Source organism: Podarcis bocagei, assembly GCF_964188305.1.
Source record: "Podarcis bocagei genome assembly, chromosome: 2".
NCBI lineage: Eukaryota > Metazoa > Chordata > Lepidosauria > Squamata > Lacertidae > Podarcis > Podarcis bocagei.
The window spans coordinates 26,386,739-26,407,852 of NC_138126.1; the positions used below are offsets into that span (position 1 = coordinate 26,386,739).

A 21,114-nucleotide genomic window follows, 5' to 3' on the forward strand; every position below is an offset into this window, starting at 1 on the left:
CGTAAGGTTCTCATTAAATTAATGCAAGTTTTATCTTAATTTGTTCGAGTTCTTTTTTGCCACTTGAGTTGCGTTTGCAGTTCACTTTAAAACATCATTTCAATACAAAGCAAATTTTAGGACCTAGGCGCACCAATGATTCAGTTATATAGTGGCAAAAAGTAGCAAGCTTTGTTCCATAGATTTCTAGGAACATGTAAGAGAAAGGGCACTGAAAGTAATGTAGCCTATTTTAGTCTGTCTGAGCAGGGCTGAGGGTTCTGTTGCTTGCCAGTAGAAAGCTGGAATCGAGTAGAACTTGCTGTTAGAGTATGTTATATTCGGGTCTCTGTGTGTACTGACTTTTTTGGGGGGGTAGTTCTGCAGCAAATTCCCCCAGAAATGAACCCATTTCTGAGACTTGTATAAATTATGCAAACTAAGCAAATTAGTATGTTCTCATTTTGCATAATTGTGGTTGAGGCATGTCCTTGCCAACAGGAAATCTTTAGCTTCCACTCATATAATTCTAGGAACTTCTTTAAAATGAAAACTCAGATCCTTCGGAAATGGAGCTCTTTACTCATCGAATTGCAGCAGATGTACAGCACTGGTTATAATAGTTTATAAAGCCACTCTCTCTATTTGAGCCTGTTTTTGACGCCTCAGTCAGAAAAAAATGCCCTTCTTGTACTAGGTATGTTTTTCCCCTAACAGTGCCCAGCTTTAAAACATGACATGAGGGGGTAATAAACCATCCCTTGGTTATCCTAATAGGTCCATAGATTTAGTTATCATTCCTTACAGTTACTGATAAGCTATTGATGGACTTAATACTCCATGAATTTATATAATTTAATAAAGCCACCTGTTAGTAGCCACATCTTGTGGCAGTGAGTTCCATCAGTTGCTTTATGTGAGGTTTACAGCTGTCCTGAGCCTAATGCCAATCAAACATTTCAAAAGCCAAAGCTTCAAAATTTATAAGGATGGAAGAAAACTGTGTGTACCTATCTTATCTGCAAAGTGTGTGTAAGCCTCTGTCATGCCTCCATGTTTCTGTTTTTTCTATTCATTTTTAAACATGGGGATTGTTTCATGTTGGAGTGTTCGGTACAGTTGGAGAATAGCTTTAATGCTGTTGTCAACTTCAGCTTTGGGAAGTAAAGGTAAGCTCTCGAGTTGAAGGACTGTGTGCACATTTTCCTGGGGAAGCATTCCTTAATAATGTCAGCTACTCATGCTCAGTTTGGTTTATTAAAGTTGAACCATAATTGACAGGATAACCAGCATTATGTTTGTACAAGAAAGCTCTACTTTGCCAAGTTCCTTGAAGCCCTGTGGAAGTATACTATGGAAGAATAACCTTGCCGCTTGCATGTTCCTAAACGGCATGACAGAAACACATGCTATGTCCTTCAGAGGTGGCGAAGGCTGTCTCTTTCACAACTTTTTAAATGAGGATTTTCTTTTGATGATGTCCTGCTTTCTAGACTATTCTTTCTGCTAAGTCTAAAGAGTGTGGCGGGCACAGATCTCTTGCCCATTAACCAACTTTCCCAAATAACAGGAGGAAAACATGATTTGGACTATTAGAACCTCGAGTTCTAATGCCTGTCTCTCTTTGCTGGCGCTACCCATGGATCAACAATCACCTTCATCGCATTATAGCGAGAGAAGCAATTCTGAGTCATGTCAAAGTCCATAGCCCATCTTTCTCTATGTGACATCCTCATGTACAATTCCCACTGTCTAGTAGTGCATAGGCTGGTTGAGGTTGATAGAAGTTGTAGTCCAAAACTTCTTAGGGACACAGGATTGCTGGAAACTGTGCTACATGATGCTTTACAAAGAGGAATAAGGGAAGGAAAAAATCCAGGTCCCTACCCCAGTGAGCTTACAATATAAATGTCAACACTGGAGGAATGCTGAAAGGAGGAGGAGGAGTTTGGATTTGATATCCCGCTTTATCACTACCCTAAGGAGTCTCAAAGCGGTTAACATTCTCCTTTCCTTTCCTCCCCCACAACAAACACTCTGTGAGGTGAGTGAGGCTGAGAGACTTCAGAGAAGTGTGACTAGCCCAAGGTCACCCAGCAGCTGCATGTGGAGGAGCGGGCACGCGAACCCGGTTCACCAGATTATGAGACTACCGCTCTTAACCACTACACCACACTGGCTCTCCACAAGGGCACCTAGGGATATGAACAAACATGGTTAAATGGGCAGGTTTTAATCCTTTAAAGACTAATTTTGGACTAAGCACCATTGGAAACAACTGGACTTTCTTTTGATTGGCATTCATAGGTCTGTGCTGCAGAGCTTCATTTCCCTTGGGGATGTGGACTTAAGAGGCTAAGCAATATGTTGTATGGAAAATGTGCGCTTTGGGGGAAGGAATTGAAGTAAAAGAAGTTGAGAACTATGCAGGTGATCCAAGGGGAGTATCCCAGAAACAGCACCAAAACCGAGCAGATCCATTGCGGTTTCTGAGCAACTTGGTGGTGGTGGAAATGTCAGCGAATATTAGAAGCAGAGAGATAATGGTGAATATAAGGCAGAGAGGAGTGAGCCCAGTTTGTGAAGCTTGGATTGCTTTTAACAGGAAAGACCAGGCAGTTGTGCTGGATGTGGAAGGGCACGGGACTTCGTAAAATTTGAGGAGGGGCATCACAGACTTCCCAGTATGGAGAGATAAATTCTCATTGGATGCTCAGTTTGGTTAAGAGGTGAAAGGACAGAGATCTGACAAGGGAGGAGGTGTGGCCAGAGCTTTATTGAAAGGATGGAGAAAAATGGCAGCGTTTCTATTTTTCCAACGTATTGTGAGAAGTGTCTGAATAAGGATTTGGTGGCAGATGGAATATTGACTGTGTAAAAAGGGACCTGTCTTTCTGGCAACGCCATCTCAGCTGAATCTGGGAAGCAGCCTAAAGTTTGTCTTTAAAATGTATACGCTGTCTGTTGAGATAGCAAGGTGCATTTGACAGATCTGTCCGTTTCTGAAGTGCATCCTATTTTTGAAATAAGGGAGAGGGGAAGTGACAGGCATCAAGTAAAAATTACACAATATGATTCCATAAAGGCACGCAGTTTGGTTTTATAATTGAAGGCTGTGACACGAGCATGGGGAACGTGGGCCCTCCCCAGTTGCTATAGGGCTCCAGCTCCTCCACCCCTGACCATTGGCAATGACTTGGGGCTGGTGGGATTTGGAGTCCAACAACAACAAACACCCCAGGTTCCCCACCTCTGAGCCCCAGTGAACTCAATGAGACTAATGTCTAAATAGACGTGCATAGGACTGTGCTGCAAATCGTGCAATTTAATTCCGGGTTCCAATATATCAAAGGAAAGAAGTCAACTTGAACATTCCAGAATCCTTAAGGTCAGTCCAGGGCTGAAAGGTGGGACAGAACCCACTTTAGAAATAAATAAATAACCGTCTTGTAACAAATGGGGGAAGCCAGCACAGACACCCACAACATTATGCCCCGTGTTTTTTCTTTCCAGAGTAGGAAGTCCCTTTAAATACTCCAGCTGCCGGACTCAGTGAGGTTTATGCCACCTTCTTCGTCTCTGCTTTGTCACAAACTGAATTGTAGAATTCTAGGATGAGCTTTGCAGATTTCTTGGGTCTCTCGAATGCTATGAAGTGTCCACATTTATCCAGCATATGCACTTGGGAGATGGGAATTGCTGTTGCCAAAACTTCTGCGCCGGACGAATCGAAGACCTGAACAACAAAGAATGAGTATACATTTCCCCCCTGGTGTCTGCATGGCACTGGGAGGAAATCTCTCACCTGTGACTATTGATAGCATCCCTAACCTTTGGCGAGTTGTGGTATAAATCTATATTGTGTTATCATATGACTATTACCATCATCACCATCATCAGTAGTCAGTCACAACTGAATCCAACAAATCTCCCCTCCCTCTCATCCTCCTGTGGACCCCTGCCCCCAAATCTGCTCTAAAAGGGTTGGGGGAACAACCAAGATCAAATTTGTGGGGCGGTGGACATAGGGGGGAGTGGAAGTCTTGCTCCATTCAGAGAGCTTTCGCCTTGCGCAGTAACTTTGCAACTGCTAGGTGGTACTAAGTGACAAGCTGAATCCCAATTCTGCTTGTAGAGTCGCCCTACTGACCAACTGATTAAGCTTATTTGCACAAGCATCTCAGATTGACTTTCATATAATAGTAAAATTCACAATACAACAAAGAAAATACAGAATCATTAAAGAATGCACAGTTATTGTAATGTTATTCACCTTACTCTGGGTCTTCATCCCATTTTGTATTCACCTTCCTAAATTTGAACTCCAATGTGATTTAGTATGTCATCCCTTCAGTGGGAATTTATGTTCCCCAGGGCATCCATATTACCTGTTCTCTTAGGACAGGGCAGCTGTTGGAATTGTGGTGCCTTAAATTTCAGATTATAAACAAATATTGATTGGACTGACATGGTAGTTTGTTGGTGGGCATGTGCCTATTTGTATCTCTTTTAACGATTGGTGGCTGTAGTGTCAGGATGTATGCTTCAGTTAGGTTTGTAGAAGCCATAAAGGAATTATTTGCTTGTTTTTCCTGCCTTAGATGTCCATCTTAATAAAGGCCATGAAGCAAGTTCTTTGTTTTGAGCTAACCTAGGCCATGGTCTGAGAGCATGTGATGCAGTCACCTTGCTAAAGCAAATACAGGTCTGGGCCTGGTCAGTGTCTGGAGGAGAGACTGTCTAGGAAGCCCATGCATGCTGCCACATGGTTTCCATTATGAAAGGTGGGAACATAAATGTGCCAAATTTAAATAAACGAACCATTCAGAACAGCAACAACCTCGGGAAATGAAATGCCACCGAAACAGCTCACTTTTTTTGCCTCGCTCCCTAGGAACACAAGCATGCGCACGCACAACTTACCTTGTCACTCCGTCCCCATATGATCTGTGTAGGTGCCTTAATCTTGCTCATATTGTCATGAAGGCTGTATCTGGACTTAGCACTGGAGACGTCTAAGAAACCTTTACCAACAAGGAAGCAGAGTTAGGGCTATTTCTGTCATGCGTAGAGGGGAACTAGATACGCCGAGGGGATCCGTAATCACAATCTTCTGCAGCTTTAAAAAATAATGTTACCTGCTTGCGTTAATTTGACCAGGGGCTGTGCCACAGAGGAAGGACCTTTAGCTGCCTCCCCAGCTGTTTTCCTAATTAATCTCCCCCTCCCCGGCTTCACTTTGCCTTTTGGGGGAAAACATGCAGCTGCATTTACTGTATTGGCCTGAATATAAGCCGCACCCCGGATATAAGTCATACCTTTAAAATTAAAGGGGGGGGAAAGGAAATGACAATATCTGAGGAGGAGCAGGGGCCAAGGGGGGCCAAGGAGGCAGCGCCTTCACTCCGGTGGCAGTGGGCAGCAGCACTTCCAGAGGGTCAGCACCACCATGGCCCCCCCACAGGACAGGCGGGGAGAGGCGGCCGCTGGCAGGACTCACATGCCCCTTGGGTTAAAGCTAGGTAGCACCTCAGGCTAGCACCAGTCCCAGCACACCGGCTGCATCTCCTGTTCCCTCCTCCTCGCAGACCTTCTCGCTCTCTCGTCTGTGCTCCTCCCTTCCTTCCTCCTCCTCCCCGCCTTCTGGCTCCCTCTTGGGGACTCCCTCGCTGCACCACCATCTTGGGAGCGGGCCCAGCTGAAACCAGGCAAAATCCAGGGACAAGCCCGCTCCAAGCCAATTTTTGTAAGGTCGCAAATATATGCCACTTTTCACAGTCAAATTTTTTTTTGGGGGGGGGGAGTGTGGCGTATATTCGGGCCAATGCAGTAAAAACAAATATTATTTGTTGAACTTCTCTCCCACCCTTTCGAAGGAGTGCAGGGGGTGAATAATAGCAACCCCTCTGTACCACAACCAGGGATGTCTCACTCATGCATCTACTTGGGCCCTCACTGCAAAACTTCAGATGTGTCTCATAACAGATATCATAGCTAGTGGCCATTGATGGCCATATCTAGGTAGTGCTGGTAGAGTCCCCAGTCTGAAGCCTTGGAGAGCCACTGCCAGTCAGTATAACTAAGTGGACCCAATGGTCTGACGCAATACGACATCTTTCTATGCTCCAGTGATAGCTTGAATCCATAACTTCCCCTTTCTCTGATGCATGAGCACCTCTCAATGATATTTAGCAAGCCACTTTCTGCTTCTTCAGAAAACTGGAATGTGTGAATGCAACAGACTTATGCAGGTATGCTTGTCAGCTGCCGAGTGCGCTCCTGATTCTCAGCTGGCTTAACTCCATGTAATGTGTGAAGCAACATAGAATGACTCCACAACTGGTTTCTCTACTTACATGTTATGAAAAACATCTTATGTGGTCTCCGATCATCGAGATAACCCTTCAGCAGCTAAGCATGGAAAACAAGAAGGTTTGAGTCAAAGATGACAACATCGGAAGGCTGTGAGGTTCGAGTCAGGGAACGATATGTTCCTTTCTTAAGGCAGCTGCTGGTGGTGATACATTGGATTCTCTGGCCATGTATTTCATAGACCGGATGGAAACTTGGCATATCGACATTTAAAAAGAATTATAAGGCATATCAATATGTGAAGTACAATCTGTTGCCTTTTTTTTTTACAGTGTGTGAAGAAATTAATAAAGCATTGCTATGAAAATGAGGCTAACGGAAGTAAATTCACCTCAGAACTGTTCCACTTTTATGAGTTTATAGGAATTATCAGCTGCGAATTGGCAAAATGGCTGTTAGAGTAGAGAAGCTGTGGTGGTAGTTGCTCATTCCGGTATTTACACATTCATTGGCCTGCTGCTGCCAGACCATAATGATGATGATGATAACAATTATTTATTTATACCCCACCCATCTGGCTGGGTTTCCCCAGCCACTCTGGGTGGCTTCCAACAAAAGATTAAAAATACATTAAAGTATCACTCATTAAAAACTTCCCTAAACAGGGCTGCCTTCAGATGTCTTCTAAACGTCCGATAGTTGTTTATTTCTTTGACATCTGATGGGAGGGTGTTCCACAGGGTGGGCGCCATTATCAAGAAGGCCCTCTGCCTGGTTTCCTGTAACCTCACTTCTTGCAGCGAGGGAACCACCAGAAGGCCCTCAGAGCTGGACCTCAGTGTCCGGGCTGAACAATGGGGGTGGAGATGCTCCTTCAGGTATACTGGGCCGAGGGTGTTTAGGGCTTTAAGGGTCAGCACCAACACTTGTGCTCAGAAACATACTGGGAGCCAATGTAGGTCTTTCAAGACTGGTGTTATATGGTCTAGGCAGCCGTTCCCAGTCACCAGTCTAGCTGGTGCAGTCTAGCTGGTTATCACGGTCTAATAGATTGGTGGTGTTTAGATGCTAACATGCATTACCTCACTTCAAAATAGGGATGAGGCAGCCTTGCTGGCTTTGGGGGCCCAGCTCCCATCATATTTACCAGTTGCAGGTGAAAGGCATTCTGGATTTACCTAGAGGGAACTTGCACTCTCTTGCCAAAGACCCATCCGGACCAGCATCCCCTACTCACAGTGGCCACCCAGATATCTTCTGAGAAGCCCACCAGCAGGACCTCAGTGCAACAGCGCTCTCCCCTTCTGTGGTCTCCAGCAACTGGCATCCAAAGGCCATTGTGGCTGGTAGCTGTGGATATCCTCTTCCAGAAATTTATCCAATCCTTTTTAAAAGCCATCCAAGTTGGGAGCCATATCTACCTATACTGTGGGAGCTAATTCCATAGTTTTCAGATTTCAGGCTGTGCCTTTCCTGCTTAAGCAGTTTTGAGGAGTGGGGATAGGATGTTGGCATAGGTAGGAGACATCACTGCAGGGGATTGGACATTCTTTGGAGTACAGCTTCCCTCACCTGTCTGTTTACAATGTTGGGGCGATGCAAGAGGAGTTTGAACAAGTGTTGGCCCTGCTTGTCAGTCACTGGAATAAGAGTAGTATCCTCAGGGTTCCTGGCCTGAATCAGCTCTTTTAAGCGCATGAAGAATTCGTTTTCTGTTGGATACTTTAGACCTAGGAGTTGGAAGACAATGCAGAATGTCCAGACAAACCAAAGCAATTCGTGGCACAACCGCAGTTTCAACAGACAAGATGGCCGCAGAATTTAAAGGATCAACTAGTCAAAGCAACCTCAAAAGCAAATGGCGAGGCACCAGCTGGGGAAAATGTTCCATAAGAAGGTCACCATTACCATGGGCTCCAGCTCCACATTGGCCAAAAGATTCATGCATTACAGGAGGTTGGGCTAGATGACCCCTGGGATCACCTCCAACTCTGCAATGCTATGACTTAGTTCCGAGTTTCCAGGAATAATCACCCATGGTAGTATAGCATCTAAATCTAGCATCTAGAAAATAGTATAGCATCTAGATCAAGGGAAGTAATAGTGCCACTGTATTCTGCTCTGGTCAGACCTCACCTGGAGTACTGTGTCCAGTTCTGGGCACCACAGTTCAAGAAGGACACTGACAAACTGGAACGTGTCCAGAGGAGGGCAACCAAAATGGTCAAAGGCCTGGAAACGATGCCTTATGAGGAACGGCTAAGGGAGCTGGGCATGTTTAGCCTGGAGAAGAGGAGGTTAAGGGGTGATATGATAGCCATGTTCAAATATATAAAAGGATGTCACATAGAGGAGGGAGAAAGGTTGTTTTCTGCTGCTCCAGAGAAGCGGACACGGAGCAATGGATCCAAACTACAAGAAAGAAGATTCCACCTACACATTAGGAAGAACTTCCTGACAGTAAGAGTTGTTTGACAGTGGAATTTGCTGCCAAGGAGTGTTGTGGAGTCTCCTACTTTGGAGGTCTTTAAGCAGAGGCTTGACAACCATATGTCAGGAGTGCTCTGATGGTGTTTCCTGCTTGGCAGGGGGTTGGACTCGATGGCCCTTGTGGTCTCTTCCAACTCTATGATTCTATGATTCTATGTCATTTTGGAAGGGCGACTGGAGAAGGAGATCTGAAGAATTTTGGTACTCACCTGCCGGGCACAGGAGGGACAAGGAGGAAATCTCAGATGGGTACTGAGCAGCATAAATGCCGGCAACCATTCCTCCCATAGACATGCCAACCAGGTGAAAAGGCTTTTTGCTCAGGCCAATGGCCTCAACAAACTGAAATAATAAAAATATTATTATTAAATTATTATTTATTTTTATGCAGTGCAGGTAAAGAGAAATTGTGTTACATATATTTAAGCAGTTTTATGACCCTATTGTAGCAACTAAGCCAGGCAGGGTGTTTTCCAGAGAATACGGTGATCTGTTTTATTGGTCAGTTATTCAACACACAAAACCAGGCTTCTCCTAGAGTGTTGGGCCACAACCTGCAAACCAGGGTTTAACTCCCAACTTGGTTTCTTCTAAGCGGCCCATTGGCCCCAGATGAAGTGATCACACAGTCAGCCATGATGACAATTCCCACATTCCACCAATCAGTAAAAGGTCTTCTCTGGGAACCACTCGCCTGCCAGCTTTCAAGATAGAATGGGTCTCTGTTGGGTAAACGGAGGCCTTACCTGGTGTATCCGTTTCGTCTGAGCTGCAGCTGTGTAGCTTTCCCCCAGCAGGCGAGTGGTTTCTCCATGACCGGGCATGTCAAGGCAGATCAAGTGGAGGTTACGAGGAAAGAGCTGTGGAAAGACGACGTTCTTCATACAAAACCAAGGAATCAAAACAAGCATAGAATCATAGAGGATCATAAAATTGTAGCTAGAGGTCGGCCAATTGGTGCCAAAGAAAGATAGAACATTCTTTATGTATGCTACAACAGCAGCAATAATACTCATCACAAAGTATTGGAAGATACAAGATCTACCCACCTTGGAAGAATGGCAGATGAAGGTGATAGACTATATGGGATTGGCAGAAATGACTGGCAGAATCCGAGACCAGGGAAAAGAGACGGCGGAAGAAGATTGGAAGGAATTTAAGAACTATCTTAAGAAACACTGTAAAATTAATGAATGTTAGAAGGATGCTGGTTTAGAAAGTAAGTGGATTACAGCTGTAAGGATTAAGTTAAAAGAAAAGAAAGGTTACAAACTAGATAAAATTAAGAGTAAGGATTTGCTGAATCAAAATATGAAATTGGAATGCAGAAAGGGGAGGTCGGAGAAGTAAGTTATAAGAAAATAAGGGTTTGAAATTATACTTGTTATTTGGTCTGTGTTTGGTTTTTTTGTGTTTGTCTATATAATTTGTGAAAATTTTAATAAATATTTAAAAAAAATAAAATAAAATTGTAGCTAGAAGGGCCCACGAGGGCTATCTAGTCCAACACTCTGCAATGCAGGAATCTTTTGCCCAGTGTGTAAGTGTTTCATGCTCTACCAACTGCATAACTGGACCTCTTCGTTGCTGAAGGGTGGTGTGGTTAAGGTGGCATATTTTTTTAGCAGGATGGTCTCATCAACAGCCCAAGAGAGCTGTTAGGATAGCTGCTTTCCCCACCTTGCCTGGGCTTGCTTAAGAAAGACCTGAGGGAAGGCAGAAGTGAGGGAGGCCCTTACTTCTGGAGAGACCATCAGTCAGCCTGAGAGGACTCTGTTGCTCTGTATTTTATATCTTTTGTTTGTTTTAGCATTTTAAGATTTTAAACAACCTTGGGTGCCAGGGCAGAAAGGCAGTAAAAAAAAAGGTAAAGGACTGCTGACTGTTAAGTCCAGTCACAAACGACTCTGGGGTTGTGACGCTCATCTCGCTTTACTGGCTGAGGGAGCCAGCATTTGTCCGCAGACAGTTTTTCCAGGTCATGTGACCAGCATGACTAAGCTGCTTCTGCTGCAACGGAACACTGAAACCAGAGCAGCACACAGAAACACCATTTAACTTCCCACCGGAGCGGTACCTATTTATCTACTTGTAGAGAAGTTTAACAAAGGCCTCAGCTGCACGATACGTTGAAAGTATAATACCACTTTAAACTGTCATGGCTTTCCCCAGAGAATCCTGGGAGCTGTAGTTTGTTAAGTCTGTTAGGGGAGCCTTAACTACATTTCCCAGGATTCTTTGGGGGAAGCCATGACTGTTAACATGGTATGGGAGTGCTTTGCATGTAGGGTGTGGATGGAGTTGCTTTGTTCCTTCATTTAACAGAATTTGTATACTGCTTAATTGTGAAAAAGCCTCTAAGTGGTTTTCATAATATATATATTAAAGTTGTTGCCAATCAAAGCCAGAGTTAAAAACAAGCTAACCTTAAAAAGCACCATAATCAAAATATGCAACGGTTTAAACTATATGTGGTCAGGTAAAATTACATATTAAAATACATGTCAGCTTTACATATCTGGGTAGACTTGCCTAAACAAAATATGATTTGCATACAAAACAATATAGCAAGTTAAGGAAGGGTGAGTTACAAATTTAATAAATATAGTCAAGAGATAGAGAGTTCCAGAGTGTTGTTGTGGCCACGCTAAATGATTGATTCCTTACAATTGCAGAATGAACATTTTTTGTGGCACTTGCAAAGGTGCCAGTTGTCCAGTTTGAAGCAGCTCCCTGGGCAAATATCGGGCATTGTCCGAATAACAAAATGGGAACCTACTTGGATTGTATTTAACCATATGTTTTTGTCGAGGGAGAACCCGTGAAGCATCAGCATGGATGGCCGAGGTCCAGGCTGCCCCCGCGTGAAGTAACTGAATCGGTAGCCATCACAATCCACGTGCTCCACTTTCACACCCCTTCTATGACGTTTGAACCTAAAAATATAGAGAGAAGCAAGATGAGGCAAGAGTGATTTTGCACTTCCAGTTGACATCAGGGTGGCAGAGTTTCTGCTGCTCACCAGCTTTGCTTTGGCCTGTTGTCTAACACATATTGCGGCCAACCCTATCTGTTTCCAGGGCTCTGAAGTCTCTTCAGCCATCGGAATTGATTACACTGGTAACTTGGGTTACAAACACCTCAGGTTACAGACTTCGCTAACCCAGAAGTAGTACCTTGGGTTAAGAACTTTACCTCAGGATGAGAACAGAAATCATACGCTGGTGGTGCTGTGGCAGCAGGAGGCCCCATTAGCTAAAGTGGTACCTCAGGTTAAGAACAGTTTCAGGTTAAGAACGGACTTCCAGAACGAATTAAGTTCGTTACCAGAGGTTCCACTGTATATTAATATCTATTTGGTTTATGATATAAATAATCAGATATTATTACATAACAGCTGAGTGTCCAAGGTCCCATTTGCACTATACATTTAAAGCAGGATGATAACACTTTCAAGCAGCTATAAAGGTAAAGGTAAAGGGACCCCTGACCATTAGGTCCAGTCGTGGCCGACTCTGGGGTTGCGGCGCTCATCTCGCTTTATTGGCCGAGGGACCTGGTGTACAGCTTCCGGGTCATGTGGCCAGCATGACTAAACCGCTTCTGTTGAACCAGAGCAGCGCACAGAAATGCCGTTTACCTTCCCGTCAGAGCAGTACCTATTTATCTACTTACACTTTGCCGTGCTTTCAAACTGCTAGGTTGCCAGGAGCAGGGACTAAGCAACGGGAGCTCACCCCGTCGCGGGGATTCAAACCGCCAACCTTCTGAGTGGCAAGCCCTAGGCTCTGTGGTTTAACCCACAGCGCCACCTGCGTCCCTTCAAGCAGCTATGGCTTTCCCCAAAGAATCCTGGGAGCTGTAATCTGTTATGGGTGCTGAGAGTTGTCAAGAGGCTCCTATGACCCTCACAGAGTCCCTCTTCCTAGGGAATTCTGGGAATTGTAGCTGTGAGCTGAACAGAAGTCTCCCAACAGTCCTTGGCACCCTTAACAAACTAAAGTTTTCCAGGATTTTTTTTTTTGGGGGGGGGATGTATGCTGTACTCTAAAGCTCTGCCATCTCCCGTCAGGGCTGCTGGTCTACCAGCTAAATGGACCAAATGATCCAAGTCAGCAGGCAGCTTTCTGTGTTCCTTTCTGAAGCCATTGGGAGCGGTCCTTAGGAGTTTTGGTGCATTGAGCCATCATAACTACCAGAGAAAACAACCTGTACGATCCTGAGGAACAGCTGCCAGTTACCCTCCCACAGCAGAGAGTTGCAATCCTGAGGTTACTGATGGTTTGATAGCCTAGGGAAAGACACAGTTCCTAGCCTGACTTCTCTGTGTGTCAAAATTTGACTCTCTTTGCCCTTTTTTGGTACACCTGCTTCCCGTTCAAAAAAAATACCTTGGATTTAGGTTGTGAGCACACTGTGCCTTTAAAGCACACTCAAAACATACCTCTGCTCAAAGAATTCTGGGTGCTGTAGTTTACCTGCCACAGAGTTGCCATTGCCAGCAACCTTTAAGAAACTACAGTACCCAGAATTCTTTAAAGGAAAGACTGTGCTTCGGATGTGCTTTAAAAGTATAGCCTTAGACTCCTTAAAGGGGCCATTTATTGCTATCCTGTTTATTTATGCCTCTTCTTTGCTAGTGTTGTTTGGCAAGCTCTTACTTCCTTGTTTTTGTTCCTTTTTTATCTTCTCTCATAGATTCATGTACAGTGGTTCCTTGGTTCTCGAACTTAATCCGTCCCGGAAGTCCATTCGACTCCTGAAACCATTTGAAAACCAAGGCGTGGCTTCTGATTGGCTGCAGGTGCTTCCTGCACTCAAGCAGAAGTCACATTTGATGTTCGGCTTCTGAAAAACGTTCGCAAACCAGAACACTTAGATCCAGGTTTGCGGCATTCGGGAGTCGATTTGTTTGGCATCTAAGCCAGCCCTCCATCAAGAGGGTTTGGGTTGATGGGAGTTGTAGTTTAACAACAGCTGGAAAGCCAAAACTTACCCACACCTGCTCTAGATACTAGAGTCAGACCTAGTGCAGGGTGTTGGAAACAGGTGACCCTCTGGATGTTGTTGGACTATAATTCCCATCATCCCTGACCATTGCTCATGATGGCTGGAACTGATGGGAGCTGGAGTCTGAGAACAGTGGAGGACCACAGATTCTCCCTCGCTGTCCTATTGCAGCTGTTAGCTTCCTGGCTTCCTGGCTTCTGAACTTGCACCAGACAGATACTGCTTCCGGGTTAGGACACTGCATAGTTGACCATGGATGAAAGTCAATTCATGTATCAGATGTTGGTGGACTCCCAACACTCATCATACTTGAACATTTCTGCTGAGGCTGATGGGAGCTGGGGTCCAACAACATCTGGAGGGCCACAGATTCCCACCACTGCTGTATATAACCTGAGCTATGCACTCACCACATCATGGTCCTGAATATTAGTGAAGGCAACGCATGGTACCGCACGAAAAGGGTTGATAGGATAGTCATAGGGATGCGAAAAATTGTCTTGATCACTGTGAGATCCATGTCTGCTAGTTAAGGTGGTTCTTTGCGGTCTGCACATAATAAACCAATCAGACAACCAAAGAAAAGAATAAAGTCAGTTAATAGGATGTCAATCCTAATGCCTGCAGTTCTGCTAGAATTTCATTTCCCAGAAGAGCAGATAAAGAAATCTTAGGATTAGTTGAGAGACCTGTTTCTTTTGACATTTGGGGATATATTTTGAAGTAGGGTAATAATTTTTCTTTGCGCATTTATTGGAAAGAAAATTGTTTTCAGGTTATGACCAGATGCTATATTATTCCAAAGGTACATTTGAGGTTAATTTTTAGGAATGTCAGAAGAGAAGAGGAAATAATCTTCACATGTGATGGACATGCGGTGTGGTTAATGCATCCATAAAGAAAACAACCAGTATACCATTAGTGTTAGAAGTGGACCAATATAATACCAGAAGCTGATTTCTTATATAGAGGCTGCTTCATTTGGTCAAATGTGACACTGCCCCATCAACCTCAACCAGCCCCCACCTGCTTGACTAAGATTTACAACCAGTCCAGAGGAGAGCACTGGCTGCCATCTTCCTCCGCCATAATATCAGGGCTGCCCCTTGTGGAACTCAACAGGGAGGGTGATGGGGACAAATCTCTCATGTTGTTAGCATCCGTCTGTCTTGGGAGTTGTTCCGCCAACAAGCCTGGTGCCTGAAGCCAGCTCCCTGTAGAGCACATCCTTGGGGATCCTGACATCTTCCATTCTGTGGACATGACCAAGCCAGCGTAGACTTTGCTGAGACAGGAGTGCGAACATTCTGGGAATGTGGGCTAGGGTGAGCACATCTTTGTTTGAGATGCTGTCCTGCCATGTGATGCCCCAGATCCTCCTGACACAGTGTATGTGGAAGCCATTGAGGCATCGGTCCTGGCGGTTGTAAGTTGCACACCTCTTACTTCCATAAAGTAGCGTGCTCAACAAGCCTGGTAGGCCTTCGTCTTGGTGTGTTTCATCAACAAGGCAATTGGAAGAAAAGATACTTAAAGTTAATACAAATGGAACTGGTAGCCTAGCTGTGTGATCCATGCTCTGCTTAGATAGACTACCATGTACTCTTAAGTGGGGCTTACCCTTGAAGATGGTCCAGAAGCTCCAGCTAGGGCAGAATGTGATGAGGCAAGGAGGGACTGTATAACACTTCTCCTGAGAGAGCTGAATTGGCTGCCTATTTGCTACTGGGCCCTGTTCAAGAAGTGTCTCTCCCCATATCTGCCAACCCAAGCTGTACATTCTGCAATGAAGGCCTGACGAGTTGCCCCATCAAAAAGTGTGACTTATTGTATGGTGCCTCAGGAGATAGGCTTTTCTATGACAGCTACATTCCCTCATGGGCAACCTCTTGGAAGGGTCAGAGACCAATGGTGGGCAGGATCAGAGGCAAATAGTAGGCAGAGCAACAGGTGTAATTCATTGTGCAGTAGGCTACATTCCAGCTATACAAAAACCAAAAAGTTCTACACTTGCCACACACTCCATCGAGGTAGGACAGAGGTATTATTGCATGCAAATACACATTCCATGCATGGAAAACACTCAGGGAAGGTCAATGAGGGCCACTGGGTCCATCACCTCCTGGCAAATAGAAGGGGAAGAAATGGAGGCAGTGAGAGATTTTACTTTCTTGGGCTCCATGATCACTGCAGAGGGTGACAGCAGCCACAAAATTAAAAGACACCTGCTTCTTGGGAGAGAAGCAATGACAAACCTAGACAGCATCTTAACAAGCAGAGACATCACCTTGCCAACAAAGGTCCGTATAGTTAAAGCTATGGTTTTCCCAGTAGTGATGTATGGAAGTGAGAGCGGGACCATAAAGAAGGCTGATCGCCAAAGAATTGATGCTTTTGAATTATGGTGCTGGAGGAGACTCTTGAGAGTCCCATGGACTGCAAGAAGATCAAACCTCTCCATTCTGAAGGAAATCAGCCCTGAGTGCTCACTGGAAGGACAGATCCTGAAGCTGAGGCTCCAATACTTTGGCCACCTCATGAGAAGAGAAGACTCCCTGGAAAAGACCCTGATGTTGGGAAAGATGGAGGGCACAAGGAGAAGGGGACGACAGAGGACGAGATGGTTGGACAGTGTTCTCGAAGCTACCAGCATGAGTTTAACCAAACTGCGGGAGGCAGTGGAAGACAGGAGTGCCTGGTGTGCTTTGGTCTATGGGGCCACAAAGAGTCGGACACGACTAAACAACTAAACAACAACAACCTTTAGGGATGTTGGTGTATTCCAGTACAAACAGAAACTACATGTGTTTGCTTATTTGTCCCATGTGAGAAACAGAAAGCAATCCAGTGAATACGATAGGTATTGCTGCTTTCAGTCTGGTAAAAAATATGTCATTTATTGCATCTCCTCCACCCACCCGCCATTTGTATTGCTTTCCCCTTACATTTGAAGGAATGGTATGGAGTAACGTTACGGCAACACAGTTTTCATTATTACATAAATTCCATAAGTTACAGAGTTTCACCACAATGGGCAGCGCGATAATCATGTACGTGTTGGTGGAAGATGAACTGCAGCAGAACAGGAACAGGGTTGCATGTGACAGACACAGAGCGGGAATGGAAAAACCATGTCGTCTTTCATTGCTACCTACCTGTGCTCTATTCTCATCAACCCTCTTCTGCCCGGATTCAGCTTGTCCTCCTCGTGATTCATTCCAAAAGCCTGTTTAGGACTAAGACTTCTGGAGGTGTTGGTGAATTGCAACCCAATTGTGTGTTATGAGTGTGTTGTTGATGCACCTGGCTCCAAACCTCTGGATAGCTTCCCACAAGATCTTGAAACAGATCTTGAAAGATACAATAGTGCTCTGAGTGAAACTGTTCTGGGCAGCTCCTGAGCCAAGGGAAATAATTTCTCTCATCATCTCCTCCCAGGCAGAAGTAAAACCCATTTGAACCTCCGGCAGATTAGAAGCAACTATTCCCATGATTAGTCTGGCTGCTTATCCTGGGGGCTACAAACCCCAGTGTGGACTGTGTGGGGTGCAGCAGGTGAGGGGGGGTGTAAAACCCAGATGTCCTTGAGCTACAACTCCCACCATTCCTGACCGCTGTTTGTTGTTTGTTTGTTTTTAAAAAAATGTTCCGTTTTAACCAGGTCTTTGGTTGATTTGATTGACATCCTATGCCCTTTAAAAATGTGGGTTTTTTTAAGGGGGGGGGGAGTTATTGGATTGTTGTTTTCATTTTGATTAAGTATTTTGTGGTTTTATATTCTGATTTTATTCTGTGAACCACCCTGAAACTTGCGGGTATAGGGCGGTATATAAATTCAATAAACAAATGAATAAAAATAGGTTTATAGGTGCTAGAATTTAATTTAGATTTGAGGTACTGAAAGCTAGTCTCTCCTCACATCTGGTGTGAGGTGATAGCTAGACCCATGTGTGTATTTGACCTGCATATTAGACGTGTCTAAATCCTCTGGAATTAGCACGTGTTACAGGCTAAATAAGGCAAGCTGGTTCTAATTTACTCGTGACTAAGTTCCACGGAGGAGGTAGCCTGTGGGGTAATGAGCCGTTTAGCACAACAATGCATCAAAGGAACTCGCCGCAGAGAGCAAAGAGGTGGGGCCCTTTTGACTCCAGAGATAAGGCCATGAATTTTGGGCTTGCAGGGAGGAGTTAAGCAACAAAGCTGGGAAGCAGCGTGCTGGAGAGAGAGAGATGAAGAGCAATGTTTGAGAACAATGGTAGCTATGGAAGAAGCCACAATCTCTTGGAGTATGAATGTTGTGGACCATTCCTACATAGGCTCAGGTTGTATATATGTGTAAATAAACCATAGATCATAAAGACACCACAGTCTCTGCTGTGCTTCATTTCAGAAAAAGAAAACAAAGGCCTTAGGTAAGTGCCTGTCATGGACCGGTTGGATGAAGAGGAATGGTGAGAGGAGCCAGATGGGGAAACACCAAGGGAAGAAGGATCAGAACCCGGGGAGTGGTGGTGGGACAATGATGAGGGAGAAGAGGGAGCAGACTGGGAGGAGGAGGTGTCGGAAGCTGAAGACGTAATGGGGCTTAGTGAGCTGGGAGAGTCTATGGCAGAGAGAAAAGCAGAAGCAGAGACAGAAGCAGAAGCAAGAGAAGAGGGAGGCCAAGAGGCAGAGATAAGTCAGGTTGGTGAAAAGGCATGGGTGTCTCCCCTTATTGCTGCAACAAACTCCCCTCCCCATTGTCTCCCAGAACCAGAAGAGGGCTAAAACAGGTGGAGCAGTGACACTCTCCACACAGGCACAGTCTCCGATTGCTTGGAGAAAGCCCTGGAGAGGAGGGGGCTTAAACGGCTATGAGGAAGCAGGGACTTTCCATCTCTGCAACTGATCCATTGGTCGAGTCCTACTGGGGATGAACTGCTGGGCTCATTACACCACCAAGCTTGTGCAGATCGTGTTATTGCTAACTCCAGCTTGCACAGTCCGATTTACTGCCAGCTCAGTCCAGGCAGCGCCTGGAACTCCTTGCTGTGGAGATTGGGAGTGGCGTGTAACAATATGTATGCAGTTGGACTCTTCTGAAGGTTTATCCATAAGGAAATAGTTGACTTTATAAGGCAAAGGTCCTGCCCATTTGCTCAGCTGAATAGATTCCCCCTCCCCCCGAATATTTAACCAGAATCTCCTTTTTGTAACTTGAAGCCATTGGTTCAAGTCCTACTCTCCAGAGCAGGAGAAAACAAGCATGCTCCCTCCTCCATGTGACAGCTCTTAAGATATTTGAAGATGGCTATCGTATCTCCTCTCAGTCTCCAATTTTCCAGGCTAAACATACGCAGCTCCTTCAACCATTCCTCATAAGGCTTGGTTCCCAGACCCTTGATTATCTTGGTTGCCCTCCTCTGCACACGCTCCAGCTTGTCAACATCCTTCTCAAATTGTGGAGCCCAGAATCGGACACAGCATTCTAGGTGTGGTTTGACCAAGGCAGAAGAGAGCAAGACTATGACTTCCCTTGATCTGGACACTAGACTTCTGTTGATGCAGCCTAGTATAGCATTAACTTCTTTTGCTGCTGCATCACACTGTTGACTCATGTTAAGCTTGAGATCTAATTTTAATTTGCACACTTATTTATTTATTATTGTTTTAACCCCCCCCCCTTTCCTCCAAAATGCTCAAGGCGGCATCCACGGTTTGTCTTCTCCCCTTTTTATCCTCACAAAAACCCTGTGAGGCAGGCTGGGCTGAGTGCAGTGACTGGTCTATGGCCGCCCAGTGAACTTCCTGGCTGAGTGGAGACGAGACCCTTGCTCTCCTAGATCCATTGCTCTAACTCTACACTACACTGGCTCTTCATCATACTTTTGTTGTTGTATTCAGTTACCTTGCAACTCTGCAGTTCTATGATTTCAGCACTGAGCACCTGGTCACTCAGGCTTCTAAGGTGTTTATTATAACAATTTAATTTGATGCTGATGCTTTTAGAATTGCTTTTTTGTTTTACTGATGGGTTAATAATAATAATAATAATAACAATAATATGTTTCATTTTGTATCCCTGCCCTGGTGTTGGTACCAATGAAGAGCAGGCTATCAATCTTTTAAATATTAGTAAAGAATATATATATTTTTAAAAATAAACTTTTAAAATTTTTATACCGCCTGTCATCTGTAGATCTCAGCATGGTTCAAAACACAAAATTACAACAATATAATATAATATAATATAATATAATGTAATGTAATGTAATGTAATGTAATAATATAATATAATATAATATAATTTAATATAATATAATATAATATAATATAATACTGATTAATATATATATATATATATGATATAATATAAAACTCCCATTAAAGGGAAAATTGTAGTATCACTGACTGGCAAACATGACAAAGAGTAACAAATTCTTCTTATGTACGCTAGCATTGCTCCTTATGTATACCACTCTGTGTTTAGCAGAATGCCAAAAGGGTAAGAGGAATGTGTGGCATAGATCAAAGCTCTGTGTGCAATAGATTGTTTAGATCAGGCATAGGCAAACTCTGCCCCCCCCCAGATGTTTGGGACTACAATTCCAATCATCCCTGACCACTGGCCCTGTTAGCTAGGGATGATGGGAGCTGTAGTCCCAAACATCTGGAGTTTGCCCATGCCTGGTTTAGATGTTGCTCAGCCTGCCATTCTCCATGCACACATTTGAGTTACCTGCGCACATATACACAGCAATTCGCAAACTCTCAAATTCCCTGTTTCTTCCATGGAGTCTTACCTGGGACGGGGAGTTGTGCACAGGTGTCCACTCTCGCTTTTCACTGCTGCCTCATTTGTTGGTATCTGCATCTTCCAGCTGGGTGGAGGAGTCTTTTAAGGACGTCCTTCCTCCCACATTTAAAGCCTCCTGGACACCGAAGGAGCATTCGGCAGCCGGGTTCATCACAACTCCCCACCCAACACACATACACACAAACACACTGCCGCCTTGAAATCACCAGAGGTTCTGTGATGAAACACTTCAGGGCCCATGACTGCTACTTCTCTGGAACCTTTGGGCTTGTTCCTCTCAAACTTGGCAGCCTCCTGCTGTAATTAGGTGCCCAGCCTCATTGCACGAAGATGGTTAAAGGTGGCTGGCTGCTCTGGAGGCAAAGGAGACTCAGGTGAATGAAGGTTGTGGCTCTCCCCCCTTGCCAATCAGGGAATCCCTAGAGAAAAGAGCAATAGCAAGGAGGAACCTGGAGGCCAAGTCCTAGAAGGAAGGGCTGAAGGTGCCCGGAGAAAAGACAATTAAGAGGCAACGAGATAGCCAT

General features: G+C 44.7%; 1 protein-coding gene and 1 long non-coding RNA gene across 2 annotated transcripts; both read right to left on the minus strand.

Moving 5' to 3' along the window:
• Nucleotides 1–541: 541 nt before the first annotated feature.
• Nucleotides 542–17,402, minus strand: LOC308581743. Its single transcript, XR_014005237.1, has 2 exons — nt 15,911–17,402; nt 542–1,875 (listed from the first exon to the last, which is right to left on the minus strand). It is a non-coding gene; the product is annotated as an uncharacterized lncRNA (long non-coding RNA).
• Nucleotides 3,285–20,992, minus strand: LOC308581633 (monoacylglycerol lipase ABHD6-like). The gene is made up of 9 exons (XM_081184326.1): nt 20,577–20,992; nt 14,202–14,340; nt 11,561–11,717; nt 9,528–9,641; nt 8,991–9,123; nt 7,864–8,021; nt 6,336–6,390; nt 4,903–5,003; nt 3,285–3,715 (listed from the first exon to the last, which is right to left on the minus strand). The coding sequence occupies exons 2-9, from the start codon at nt 14,309–14,311 to the stop codon at nt 3,539–3,541; spliced, it is 1,005 nt and encodes a 334-aa protein (XP_081040452.1). The 5' UTR covers nt 14,312–14,340; nt 20,577–20,992; the 3' UTR covers nt 3,285–3,538.
• Nucleotides 20,993–21,114: the final 122 nt, after the last annotated feature.

What these genes read in the sequence shown, in the direction of transcription:
- LOC308581633 (XM_081184326.1), bottom strand. Translation starts at nt 14,311, where the DNA reads ATGGATCTCACAGTGATCAAGACAATTTTTCGCATCCCTATGACTATC. An exon ending in TATGGTTAAATACAATCCAA is followed by an intron (nt 9,642 to 11,560) that starts GTAGGTTCCCAT and finishes GTCTTTCCACAG; the next exon opens with CTCTTTCCTCGTAACCTCCA. An exon ending in CCAACATTGTAAACAGACAG is followed by an intron (nt 6,391 to 7,863) that starts GTGAGGGAAGCT and finishes TTCCATGCTTAG; the next exon opens with CTGCTGAAGGGTTATCTCGA.